The sequence below is a fragment of the Lipophrys pholis genome (genome assembly GCF_963383615.2).
Source record: "Lipophrys pholis genome assembly, chromosome: 16".
NCBI lineage: Eukaryota > Metazoa > Chordata > Actinopteri > Blenniiformes > Blenniidae > Lipophrys > Lipophrys pholis.
Genome location: NC_137634.1, coordinates 23,364,469 through 23,377,538, shown reverse-complemented (window position 1 = coordinate 23,377,538; position 13,070 = coordinate 23,364,469). Strand labels below are relative to the sequence as shown.

Below are 13,070 nucleotides of genomic sequence, written 5' to 3'. Positions count from 1 at the left end.
CCACGGCTCCTTTACAGACCACACCTTCACTATTTTTCTTTCTTTATTCTTACCAGGGTGGAGTTTGTGAGGCAGTGATCCACCAGACGGGATGCTGGGAGGCAGGCTGGTCAAACAAAACACACAAAACCATCAGATCCTCATCAGAAGTACCAACAGTAGTCCAGTAATGCTGGAAGGGTAACAGAGCACCATCATTGGTGCATGGAGGTCCCGGGTGGCGTCCCTCAGGGATCCAACATCGGCCTACTGTTATTCGTAAAATGATTCAATGTTGCTATTCTGCACATTTATTCCCATTTTCCAACCTTTAAAATTGAGTTATATAAAAAGTTTTGTTTTGGTTTTACAAATTTAGTACAAGACATAAAGACGTGTGGAAAAAAAAACTAAAAATCCCACGAAGAATTTAACCTCATAAGTCGTGATTCATTCATGCTGGAAAGCAAAGATTTAAAAGACCAGAGTTTTGTGGGCAAAGTACAACATCGTCTGCATATCAAGACACTTTCTCAAACACGTTTGTAATACTTTTATATAAATCGATCGGATGCCAAGAACAAAAACTTAAATACCCGTCTCCATGACGTCGGGGGGGTCCAGGCAGTCCTGGACGAGGGGATACACTTTTATTGTGGAGGGGGAAGGTGTTGTGCTTCTGACCTGAAAAAAATGTTAGAAAGAATAAATATATATATATATATATATATAGTGTATATGTGAAAAGCTGAAACAGTAGCTCTCACCTTCATCGTGTGTTTGCTGGTAAGAGATGAAAGAAAACGATTAGTTCATTCTATACAATTAAAGTCACACAAAAACAGTTCAAAGGGAAAAATAAACAAACTGATCGCGACATAATGACTTTATGAGAAAAATCGTTACTTTATATTACGTATAATATTATTCTCACTTTTGAAGCCTTGAGTTATAGAAGATGTGATGTTTGAAATGTTAATTCCGTTTGGCTTTTTTGAAATGTCAGTTAGTTGGGAATCACCATGGCAACCACTGATTGGAGCGCAAACTCAGACCCCAAACCAGTGACATATTAACGCTTGTTGCATTAGACTCCACGGTTGTACTCGCAGTAGTTGGAAAGCTTTAAAGCTTTACAGGAAACTTTACAAATTCAAGCATTTCAAAAGTGTAAATTTAAAGCAGAAAAAGAGTTACCTCTCTCCTCCCGTCAAACCTGTTGAATCAAACACAACAACATCAGCTTTTTTTTTCCATCACCAAACACGACACTGCACTTAAAAACACTGAAAAACATTCTGGTGATGGGGATTTGATAGAGGACCTGTTGGGCGGAGGCCGAGCCGAGGAGTTACTCCTGCTCACAGCGGAGGAGGGTGGAGGGAGAACAGGAGCTTTAGACCTGATGGAACGGTCAGGGGTGGAGACCGGAGGCCTGCACACACATACACACACACACACACACACACACACACACACACACACACACACACACACACACACACACACACACACACACACACACACCACTTGACGTCTTTTACTGACAAACACCTTTAAAGGGTAGACACTGCTGTGCGCGTGTGTGTGCTGTGCGCGTGTGTGTGTGTGTGTGTGTGTGTGTGTGTGTGTGTGTGTGTGTGTGTGTGTGTGTGTGTGTGTGTGTGTGTGTGTGTGTGTGTGTGTGTGTGTGTGTGGACACTCACTTCAAGGACTGTGCGCTCGGCTGAAAAAAAAACCCCAAAGAAAAAGAAACAGAGTAAAATGTTAAAGACACGCAGCATTTAAAGCTTCATTCTGGGCCCATTTTACTTCACGTGTTCCTCGTGTCAGTGTTACTAGAACTAGTGATTCAGAGCTTGTGTCCTTTAGTTTGTAGTATAATTTTCAGTGTATGTGCATTTAATTTCACGTCATCACGTCACACCTGAATCCACATATGCTTTAGTTACTATGTGATTCAGTTCACGTGACGTCCGGGTGAGCAGTATGAATCTCCATTGTTCTTTAAACGGTGATTCAAAACTCAACGTGGATGAACTCACCCTTTCTCCTGAGCCGCGATGAAGTCCTGTGAAGGAGAGAAAAAAACACGTTTATTTATTTGTGATTCAAAAGTTGCTTTATAATTAGTGTCCCCCGACCTTACTGTGATCAATACCTTTTCTAATCAATTAAAGCTTAATTGTATTTATTTTCTAAATATGCAGCTCGCCTATCATGGTACATTTTAAATTTTTTTTAAACATTTTCAAACTTATCATTTTATATAATTACATTTCTTAGTTTTGTTAATATAGATTTTTGTTATACACTTCTAATTATGTACTTTAACCAACTTAATTTTATTCACATTTTTATTAAAATGAATGAATTGTTTTGAAATACTTTCGTTGTAATTTAAAAATGAACATGGAACCATTTACTGAAAGCTGCAGTTCCATTGTGAGCCACTTGAGGGCGTAACCCTGAAACTGTTTTTTTCTTTCAGTTATTTAAGTTGTTATTCAGGGTTTTTTCATTTTTCATTTCAGGTGTTTATTTTCTTAGTTGTTTAAGGATATTCTGAAAGATTGTTAAAAAAAATTTTCATTTTATGAAATTATTTTACAGAATTCTAACAAAAAATATTGATTATTGAGCTTCTGTCAATTTATTTACTTTATTCCACTATATTCAAGTTATCTATCATTTTAAATTGCTTTTTAAGATTCTTTTCATTCATGAATTTGTTCTTTTATCTTTGAACATTTTATTTGAATTTATTACATTTTGGTTGGAATTTGAACAGACAAGCACAATCAAGTAGCTTTGTGCAGCTCTGTGATGAGCCACTAGAGGGGTTTTACGTTTACCTCCACTGGGTGTCGGGATGGGCCCTGACGCTCTGCCCGGTTTGTTACTGCGGAAAATCTGGGGCGGCAGAGGAGGAACTAAAACCAAAAACAACTTTTAGCGTGACGTGTTACCAGTGAACTCAGCGGACCGACAGAGTGTCGGCTCTTTTGAAATAATAAAAGTAACTCACATTTTCCTGCTGACGGTCCAACGTTGTGTGGGGACGGATCTCTTTTAGACTCTGCAGGCTGTAAACACACACACACGCACACACGCACACACACACACACACACACACACACACACAAACAGTCATTATTTGTTGGTGAGAGGAGGAGCTCTGTAGCACCCCCTGTGGACAGGCTGTGTAATACATTACGCTGACTCACCTGACGGGGTGAAAGGTGGGTGGAGCTCGTAGGGCGGGGATTCAGGACGGGGGGCGGGCCTCTGGGCGGCGCTTGGTTATTTCTGTTATCTACACACACACACACACACACACACACACACACACACACACACACACACACACACACACACACACACACACACACACACACACACACACACACACACACACACACACACAGATCAACCACAAAAAGCAATATATTCATGTTTGAAATCCTTTAAGGTTCTACTTTTTAATGTACTTTTTGCATTTGCTTTATGTACGTGTGTGTGTGTGCGTGCGTATTTGTGCGAAAGTTGTCGGCTTAAATCTCAGATTTTTGTTTTCCTTTAGTCTTTTATGTTGTAGTTCATCAGTTAGTTGACTGGTTGGTTAAATTCAGCTGATTTCCTTGGATGAACAGGTCTTTTGTTTGGTTGGTTCAATTTGTAGTTCATTTTCTCGATTGAGTAATTTGGATGTTTAAATGAGTTGTTTTTATTAGTGAGTTGGTTTTTTGATTGGTCGAGCAATTTGGTTGATTTAGTTGGTTGTTTATCATATAGACACTCGATTGACTTTATATGTTTTGTAATATTTCTGGTGAAGTTTTTGGTTTTTCTGTCTGGTGGACGTTTGGTCCGTTAACGTGGACGTACCGATGTACTCTCCGTCAGCGAGCGGCCGGGTGGGACACAGCTTGTGCTCCTCCAACGGTACCGAGGGCGGCGGCTCGTAGTCGTTGCCAGGGTCCAAGTCCTCGTTTGGCGACTCGTAGTCTCCGCCGCTGCCGTCGTCGTCCCCGCTGTACGGACTCTCGTAGTCATCATCAAATTCTTCATCATCCTGATGGAATCGGTAAAAAAAAAAAACAACCAAGAAAACACTCAAGTTTGAAAAATAATAAAATCATTTATTTTAAATTTAAGTAATAAAACCATTAGTTGTTTTTAGATTAAAGAGCAAACACAGGTGACAACAAACAATAACATTTCAACTTAGAAAATAACAGCCCAATATGTTTTTCACACTTCAGAATTAAAGAGATTTTGATTTATTAAAGTTGATGCTGCATTCATTTAGGATTTATTTTTCAAAAAAAAACAGGTTTTCCATTTATTTTTGAATAAATTGTTTGTTCTCTCATGTACATTATTTTCAGATTCAATTTCTATGTTCACACTTGCTAATTTAAATTTCACTAAAATGGAAGAAAACAAGTTAAAAAGTAAGTACCCATGGGAGAACTAGAAACCCGTAAAGTGGTTGAAAATATAGTCCTACTTAATGCATCGTTTTGCACGTGTCTTATTTAGCAATACGTTCCCAGTGTACTGGTTCTCAGTCAGTCACATGTAGATGTTGGTCAGTGATGAGCTCCAGCATGAAGGAAACGACTGACTCACAAACTCGTCGTCTCCCCATCCCTGATTCTCGGCCGGTATCTCTGCACAAAGAAACATATTTCTCTCATCTCTAATGTGAACAATAACAGACTGTAAGTACAACCAGGAAGAAGGAACGTTTTCTTACCTGGTTCGTGATATTTGGGTGTCGTCCTATGAAATACAAATACAGGATAGAAAACTCTTAGGACCTGAATCACTAAGGTGAGAGTGGCTGATCACTGAACCCGCTTCATATTTCATAAGGTTTCATACAAATTAAGGCCAAACAACAGGTGTGCAAAATGTCAACTTTGTATTTTATTTGCTTCCTGTGATAAGAAGCTCTAATAATAAGATGTCATCTGCAAATAAAATTCCCAAAGTCATTATTTTGAAACTATCCAGCTTCGATGATTGAAACTTTCAGGGTTTGTTCAAAACTATTAGACCTGTAACACTTTTACAATAAGTGGCCAACTGATAGCTTGTTGTCGAAAAATAAACCTTTTATACTTTGAGGCTACATATCTTCATTACGTATCTTAAGGATTCACATGAATCAACCACCCTGAAGTCACGGCGGGTTAGCGACACGCTAACAATTCAAAAATATCCAGTCAAAATGAGTCAGGATGTAAAAATGAATGATCACAATGTGTTAGCAGCTGTAATTCATGAACATCCGTCCTCACTGATCAAAGTTAGTGAAACTACCGGGTGTATAGGCACCACTGTGTACACCTGCTAATGCTAACAGCCCAAACTAAATGAAGCCACTTCATCTGATTGATTGGAAGAAATCTAAAGGAGGCCATGGGGAACCCCCCCCCCACCCCCCCACCCCACCCCCCCACCCCCCACCCCCAAACAAAAACCTGGGGTTACTCTTGCCTCGATTTGAAATCTGTTTCAAACATGAACGTACTTTTTCCCAAACGGGCCTCTCTTCTCCTTCTTGCTGATTTCACTGCTGATCTTGGAGATCATCCTGCAGACATAGGAGCACATGAAGAAGAACCACACATTCCGTTATAAAAATGTTACTTCTCCCTGAACACACCTCTGATAAAAAAAAATACCATTGTGTTACACTGACAGCCAGTCAAGACTGCAAGAAATCATGAGCATGACAGACAAATCCCAGAGTGATAATGTCCATATTGCTGGATGTGAAGAGACATCTGTGTCCATGAAAGGAGTGTCAGTTTGAAATATGAAAGTTCAGAAAATTTCCCTCAACGACCAACTTGGAGGCTAAAGTTAGCATCGTATGTAGTACCGGGGATCGCCAGGAGGGGGCAGTACTTACGGCGTGTGCAGTTTGGGGAATTTCTGGAGGTCGAACTCGCTCAGATTCTGCAAAAGAAACCAACAGAGTTGGGACGGGGCTGCGTCCTGCACCTCCCTCCTCTCCCTTGTCACATTTCATTGGTGACCTTGAACTCACCACGAATCTGGAGCCGCTGATCGAGTTCTTCAGTACGACTTTATCGCAGCCAAACAGATCGGTCTGTACGACAGGAAAACGGTTCAGCATCACAGGTTTGAGAGTTTGGGACACTTAATGATGACGTGATCTCCATTAATACTCACGGGTTTCATCTTGAGTGTGGATTAGATTACTATTAAACAGTGTTGTGCAAGTAACTTAAAATCAGTGCTTGAAAAACGTGAGTTGCTTCTGTAAAAACATATCTAAGTTACTGGCTCCTGACAGAAAAGGAAGGCAGGTGTTCTATAATCTGGATTCTTGAGAGACACAGAGTTTTGAGGTGACAGCTCTTAGCAAGGGAAGCGAACTGCTATTTATTCATGCAGCGCTAATCACGGCGATTGTGAATACAGGCTAATGCTAATGCTACTCAGCGTGGGACACTTTTCGTGTTGCTTTTGGCCGGAATTAGTTCAAAATTAATGAGACGTCGCGAGTAAACTGGAATTTCGGAGAAAAAGTCACAGATCTGCTTTTCGCTGAAAACAACAGCTTCGCTCTGTAATAATGCTAATGCTAACGGTGGGTACAGAGAGAGGGTGACAGCGGATCTGCTCTTCGCCTTTATCGGATTTCGTGTAAAAACACGAGAAACAAAACTATAACAGAGTTACTGATTACTTTATGTCTCTTGGTTGTATATCTCTTCCAAAAGTAGTGAAGCTACAGCAGCACATTAGCTCGTTCGGCAAATCAACTGGAACAAACCAACGGTGACAAACTGGAACAAACTAAGTGGAAAAAACATAGAATGAGCCAAAACAGTCCAATCAGAATAAACTAGAATAAATCAACTCACTCAAACTAGAGTGAACAATCGGAGTAACTTTGAATTCGAGGTAATGTGAAATCTACAGGATGAGTGGAACCACTTTCTAACCCTCACCCAGCTTTCAGACCTTCAGATGTTTGGGCCCCTTGGTCTGGTGGTACGATCTGCATGGCCTAAAGTGAAGATGACTATGAGGAGACAGACGAAGGCCTCACCGTCTTCAGGTAATCCGCCAGCTGCTGTGGACTCCACCCCATCACCTCCGACCTGGACGGTACTCGGTCCAGATTCATCCTGCGTCCTCTTCGGGTCTCCAGAGAGTCGAAGTCCGTCCAACTGGCGCTCAGTGAGACGACGCGAACATCTGACAGAAGGAGGAACAGCTCACAAGCCTGTCGACGGGTCCGACTGCACGGCTTCTCGACGCGCCGCCGTCTCTCTGTCTGACAGATGGCTCCGTTCCTTCCTGCTGATTGCAAACTTCAGTCAAAGTTAAACCAAAAGATAAAAAAAACCCTCTTTAAGTTTTACTTCCTCAAACCGGCTCACGGCTGCTTAAGTCTGCTGGAGTCCGTCTGAGAGACGCAGCCCCAGAACGCCCAGCCCAGCGCAGGCAGACATGTCCTCCAGGACCCAAAATGGCCGCCCTCGTCCTCACTCTGTCTCCTCCACTCTGTCTATCATAGGAAGTGACTGTGCAGGGGTGTGATGATCATCCTCCCCCCTCCTCTGACCACACAGCGGAACAGCCGCCGTGCTGCAGCTGCACCCACTCCATGCAGAAAAACTGAATCAGAGTTCAGCCTCGTCGCCGCCGCTGCAACCAAAGTTAGACCGGGTTTAAGACCGCCTTCAGACCTGGACTTACCCGGGAGTCAGACCGGCTTTACAGCCGAGGTACACCTGGTCTCAGTTTAACTGTGGGTTTAGTCTCAACATGGTTGAACCTGCTTGAAACTCATTTGAGCCATTTGCTTGGGAAGGTTTGAGGAGTTGGGGTTGGTTGTTATGGTTACAGACTATGGAATCATCTGGGTTTTAATACAAGTTTTAAACCTGCTTCTGAGCTGGTTTCAGGCCACATTTGCTCCTGGATTCAGATCAATTCTAGACTTTGTCTTAAACTTGGACTTGCACTGGTTAAAACTAATTATGGACATTTATTAATTCTGCTTCAGAATGGATTCGTGGATTCAGAGTTTCTACCTTTATGTAGACAAGTTTTCATCTCAAGATTTATCTTCAGCCTCACAAACAAATATACATAGTATAATGTGCAGTGAAATGCTTTCAGCACTTGTTCCGCATGGAAACAACCGTTTTCATAGGATAGAAGAATAAAAATAAATGGGTTCATTTTGAACCTGGATTTGTGCTGACTTACTCTGGTTTTAGTGGGCACCGTTTTACACCAGGATTCAAACTGGTGTCAGGACCGATTCTAGAATCACATTCATGCTTTTTTTTGTCTCGCTGTGAGGTCGAAGTGCAAACCACTGCTCCACTGCTCCACTAAAATGCATCGTCTTTTGTTTCAGAAAAGTTTTGCGTACACATTTTGAAAACAATGTAATTTTCACGTTCAGCCACCAGTAGGTGCTGTTGGTTGTTTTTGTAATTAAACCAGACACAAGCAGCAGAGAACGATACACTATGAACATTAACAATGGGACTACAGGGACATTTGCATGGACAGACGAACAAGTTGGATTGATGTTACGGGGACTGTCAAAATAAAACTATCAAGTCCCAGAGGAATATGGACTGGGAGTCGTGACGCCACAGAGGAAACATTGTTCAAAATATAAATAAGAATGCAATAGAATAAAATGGTAAGATAAAATAGGACAGAAAAGTAATAAGACTCCTTTCTTTAATCATGAATTGATAATTCACAGTCATTTCTCTGGTGTAGTTTCTTCTCTGAATTTGCTGAGTGCGGTTGATTCATGAGCTCATTCTGGTCATTAATCATCAAAGTGCTGAAAAAAGAAACGAAAAAAAGAAACCAAACTTCCTCTTCTGCTTCCTGTTGATTAAACTCGGTTTCAGCAGCTGAACCAAAAACAGAAAAGGGACTCATGTCTTAGCCAGAGATCGAGAGAGAGAGAGAGCGCCCGGCCCTCCAACATCTGACAAACCTCTGAGACTCGTGACAGTTTTCGTCCTGTTGTCCGTCAAACCCCCTCCAACCAAACCGGAGCCTTCAGAGAACCCTGTGGGAAAAGAAATAAACAACACAAAGCCAAAAGGTTGACAACTTCCACAAAGTTGTTTAGCATGACAACCAAGTATGTTTTTCATGAGGAATTTTATGAAAGTCACACAAATTTATAGAGAAACACATTTACATTTTTAAAAAGTCAAGTTTTTATGGAAAACCTTTTAGTTTATGAGAACACACTCCCAACATTATGGTAATTCAATCTCTTATTATTCCGCCTAAGATTTGGTTGTTGTTTAATTGTTAAATGGAACTATAAATATAAATATATTACAAATTAATATAACATATTAATTCTTATTATATATTAAATGAAAATACTTCAATATTAATTAATTTTTTTTTATTAATTCCGTATTTCGCAGACTATCACTCACTTTTTGTAATTTTCCAGTACATACCATCCATGACCACTAGGTGTCACTACAGTACCACAGAAAAACCTCCATTACTACTGAATGTAACTAACAAGTAAAATGTCTCCAAAAATAAAAATGTCTACAGCAGAATTTAAATAGATGTACAAACTTGTCTTGAAAACATCACATTTAACACTACTGTTTTTCATTTGAAGAAAGTGTTTTAAAACGAGTCATTAAAAACAAAACAAATCTGTTTTGTGAAACTTAAGTCAACTTCTGAAATGTACGGACATTTCTTGTTACGAGTGTACGAGTGTGAAGGCAGCTGAACTCAAACGGAATAAACCACACGACAAGCCAAGACGTACAAATAAAAACAAACTTTATTTAAAAGTGGTTTCCCAGCATGCCCTGCTCTGACCCGCACGCCAGTTTCACAAACAAAAGTCAACTCTTCACTTTGAGTTTTTCTGCTTCAAAAGCAAAAACATCCACAAACAGGCCCTGAATGTCTCAAATGAACAGAAATGGTGTTGTTTTTTTTCAGATTTTATGACCTTGAATGTGTCGCTGTTGCTTTTTGGTCTCTGTTGCTTCATGACGCGTTCGCTGCCCGCAGGATTTCTGGTGAAGCCTACCGCAATGAGAGCCTGGCTGTGAAGAAGAAAGTAAAAGTCTGAGGACCGGACGGCGTCCTCCTCTGAAGCGCCGCCTCCTGGAAGTGGACGGGGCCAGAAAGCAGCCCGCCGTCCCTCTGTGGCCTCCATTGAGCGGCGGAGCGTCAGTGGCTCTTCTTGGAGGAACCGAAGCCGGAGAAGCCCATCACCGCCGCCATCTCGTCATCCTCCTCGAAGTCCACGTCGTCCTCCGCCCGCCGCTTCCTCTCCTTCTGCTTCTCCTTCTTGTACGCCTTGGCTTTCTCCTCCTGGACAAACAACAACAACAACAAGGCGGTAAGCCAAGCGCAGAGGCGCCGAACGTGGAGGAGATGCGTCGCTCCACTCGCCTCCTCGCGCAGCTCCTTCATGCGCTCCTCGAAGTCGTACTCCTTCTGCTTCTCCTCCATCTTCTTCTTGTTCACCTCGAATCTCTTCTTTACCTGATCCAGAGACGAGCGCTCCACACGCATCGACATACCCAGGTTCCTCTGGTCTGCACAGGCAAACAAGCACACAGCCACCAGGTAAACAGGTCAACAACAACAGAGTAATACAACAAATTGACAAGAAGCATAAACGGGTAAACACTTAAACTCACGTTTTTTTCCGTTGATGTGATCGAGGAAGTTGATGGAGTCCTTCACCACACAGTCACACACGTTACAGTAATACCTGCAACACACACACCCAGGTAAATCCATGTAGAGGCATAACACACACACGCACGCAACACACACACACACACCCAGGTAAATCCATGTAGAGGCATAACACACTCACGCACACAGCACGCACGCAACACACACGCAACACGCACGCACACTCTTACCCGCCCATCTCTGCCTGCGGGGTGGTCTTGGTGATGACGATGGTCTTCCCCAGTTTGGACTCCAGGTCCACTTTGTAGTCTCGGTGCCGCAGGAGGTCGCGTTTCACCGGAGGAGGAACTTTTCCTGACAGTCCACAAGAGAGACATCGTGAACAACAAAATGGTGTCGGTCCGGATAAATGTGAGTCTAACGCTCTGCAATCGATCACACTCCAGGCTCATTTATGCTCCACGCAGGCAAAGAAAACCCCAAAAGCTCTCAGGCTCCTCTCATGTGGAACCAGCTCCCAGTTCCAGTTAAGGAGGCTGACACATTCGCTGCTTGGATGATGTTTTCACTGGAACGTGCGATGCAGCCTGAATATTACTTTACCATCTCGCCTCTCTCGGTCTCGCTCCTCCGCCAGACGCTTCTGGGCGAGGTTCTCGTACTCGTCTTTGTCCCATTTTCGACGGAAGTCGTTCTTGCTGGACTGGAAGACAAAGACAAGAGGATAAAAAAACAGTGAAACACATAGCAGAAACTTTTCTTTACATGCCGGTTCAGCAAAGAGCTCCGTTCTTCAAGTTTCTGGCTCCACTGTGTGAGAAGAAAGCAAGAAAGCAGTTTTTCTTTTATACACAGATCTCAGTTTGATGCAGTGTTGAGCACTCTTGCCTCAGGTTTCAATACGGCCTTCCTGTATGGAGTTTGCATGTACTAGTGTGTGTGTGGGTTTCTTCTGGGCACTCCGGTTCCCTCCACAGTCCAGAAACAATCACTTGAGGTTACTTAATGCACCTCAAGTCTTTTGTGTGAGCGTGTGTGACTGTTTATCTTTGACGTAATAATTCAATTTAATCCATTTTAAATATTGTTTTTGCTGAATATTTTCCTTTGAGTACACTGTATGTGTTCAATACTTCTCTAATATGTTGTTCTTGTAACTTTTAGAAAATAATCCTTCAGTTGTAAAACACAATAGCTGAATTTCCAAATGAGAAATACACATTTAATTCATTTCGTTAATGGTCTTTATGTATTTTTGTAGTAAATGTGATAATAAGCGATCCGATAGCTTAATTTGACATATTTGATCAATGTTTGTTCAGTGTTGGGCTTTGTGATAAACCGGATGTTGTTGTGGTTAACTAGCTGTGCTAATACATGTTGTTATTGTTGTCTTCCAGCGCAGCAGCGGAAGGAAAATAACCGAAACTGGAAAAATGATCAATGAACAGTGAAACCAAACACCGCTGCGGAATAAAATCTGAGCTAAAGGTTTATTATGTTGACTATTTTGACTCCAGCTCCTGCTAGTCGTTGTTGGCATGTTAGCTCATGCTAGCAGCTATTACTGTTAGCAGACGCTCCGAACGGCTTTTAAAGCGACGTAATCGGATTCAGTCTGGGTCATTAAAGCCCCAAACTACGAGAAAGACTGGGAAGAAATATCACGACGGAAAATCAACACAAAATTCAGTATTTTATCATTAAAACTTTAAAAACCCCGGTCAGAAACTCACCCCGCTGCCGGACGCCATCTTTAGCTGTGGATAAACACTAAACAGCGCCCCCTGCCGGACGGGAGGTAGTATTACTTAAATTAATTTAATAATAGCAATAATAACGCTGCTTTATGGTGTTTTTAAATGTAATATTCAAACTACAAGTTTGCATTTCCACAAGTGAACGTAAGTGTGAAGGCTGAAGCTGAATAAAGCCAAACTGTAATGCTGACAAAGCTGAAGGAAGCGATAAGGGACATTTTGTAATAATAATAATAATAATACTAATACTAATACTACTACTACTACTACTACTACTACTACTACTACTACTACTACTAATAATAATAATAATAATAATAATAATAAAATGGATCACAAATGTGTGAATGCCTTTTTGCATTCTCACAGTCAATTTCATTTAAAAAATGTATAACAGTTTCTTATGCGCAGTAAAGTTTTAAAAGCAACACTTTTGTGTTTTTTTAAGACACGGTTTCCATTGATTTCTGTCATATATCAAATATTGTTTTAGTATATGAATAACAGTTTCACATGTTACCATTAAAGTTTTTCTTCTGAGTCATTTTATTATATATTCCTATTACATAACGACATTTAATATTTTACTTACCTAATTTGTTTTCT

At 41.3% G+C, this 13,070-nt stretch overlaps 2 protein-coding genes across 3 annotated transcripts in view; both read right to left on the bottom strand.

Annotated features, from left to right (window-relative positions):
• Positions 1-7,532, bottom strand: part of lcp2a (lymphocyte cytosolic protein 2a) — an 11,378-nt gene extending 3,846 nt beyond the window's left edge. The window contains exons 1-18 of one of the 2 annotated variants that reach the window (XM_080482835.1): positions 7,410-7,532; positions 7,076-7,326; positions 6,044-6,106; positions 5,906-5,952; positions 5,522-5,584; positions 4,742-4,767; positions 4,615-4,655; positions 3,868-4,054; positions 3,207-3,295; positions 3,008-3,065; positions 2,835-2,912; positions 2,025-2,050; positions 1,686-1,705; positions 1,304-1,414; positions 1,177-1,195; positions 747-762; positions 576-663; positions 54-106 (exon numbers count right to left, since the gene is read on the bottom strand). In XM_080482835.1, coding sequence (XP_080338961.1) covers positions 54-106; positions 576-663; positions 747-762; positions 1,177-1,195; positions 1,304-1,414; positions 1,686-1,705; positions 2,025-2,050; positions 2,835-2,912; positions 3,008-3,065; positions 3,207-3,295; positions 3,868-4,054; positions 4,615-4,655; positions 4,742-4,767; positions 5,522-5,584; positions 5,906-5,952; positions 6,044-6,106; positions 7,076-7,153 — 1,063 coding nt within the window. In that variant the 5' untranslated portion in view covers positions 7,154-7,326; positions 7,410-7,532. Of the gene's footprint in view, positions 1-53; positions 107-575; positions 664-746; positions 763-1,176; positions 1,196-1,303; positions 1,415-1,685; positions 1,706-2,024; positions 2,051-2,834; positions 2,913-3,007; positions 3,066-3,206; positions 3,296-3,867; positions 4,055-4,614; positions 4,656-4,741; positions 4,768-5,521; positions 5,585-5,905; positions 5,953-6,043; positions 6,107-7,075; positions 7,330-7,409 lie in introns of both variants that reach the window. The other variant, XM_080482836.1, reaches the window with a different exon arrangement.
• Positions 7,533-9,811: 2,279 nt separating this feature from the next.
• On the bottom strand, positions 9,812-12,486 carry zmat2 (zinc finger, matrin-type 2). The gene is made up of 6 exons (XM_080483448.1): positions 12,441-12,486; positions 11,308-11,407; positions 10,935-11,058; positions 10,704-10,777; positions 10,453-10,598; positions 9,812-10,371 (listed from the first exon to the last, which is right to left on the bottom strand). Exons 1-6 carry the CDS (start codon positions 12,456-12,458, stop codon positions 10,228-10,230), a joined length of 606 nt encoding a protein of 201 aa, XP_080339574.1. The 5' UTR covers positions 12,459-12,486; the 3' UTR covers positions 9,812-10,227.
• Between the last annotated feature and the right edge of the window lie 584 nt (positions 12,487-13,070).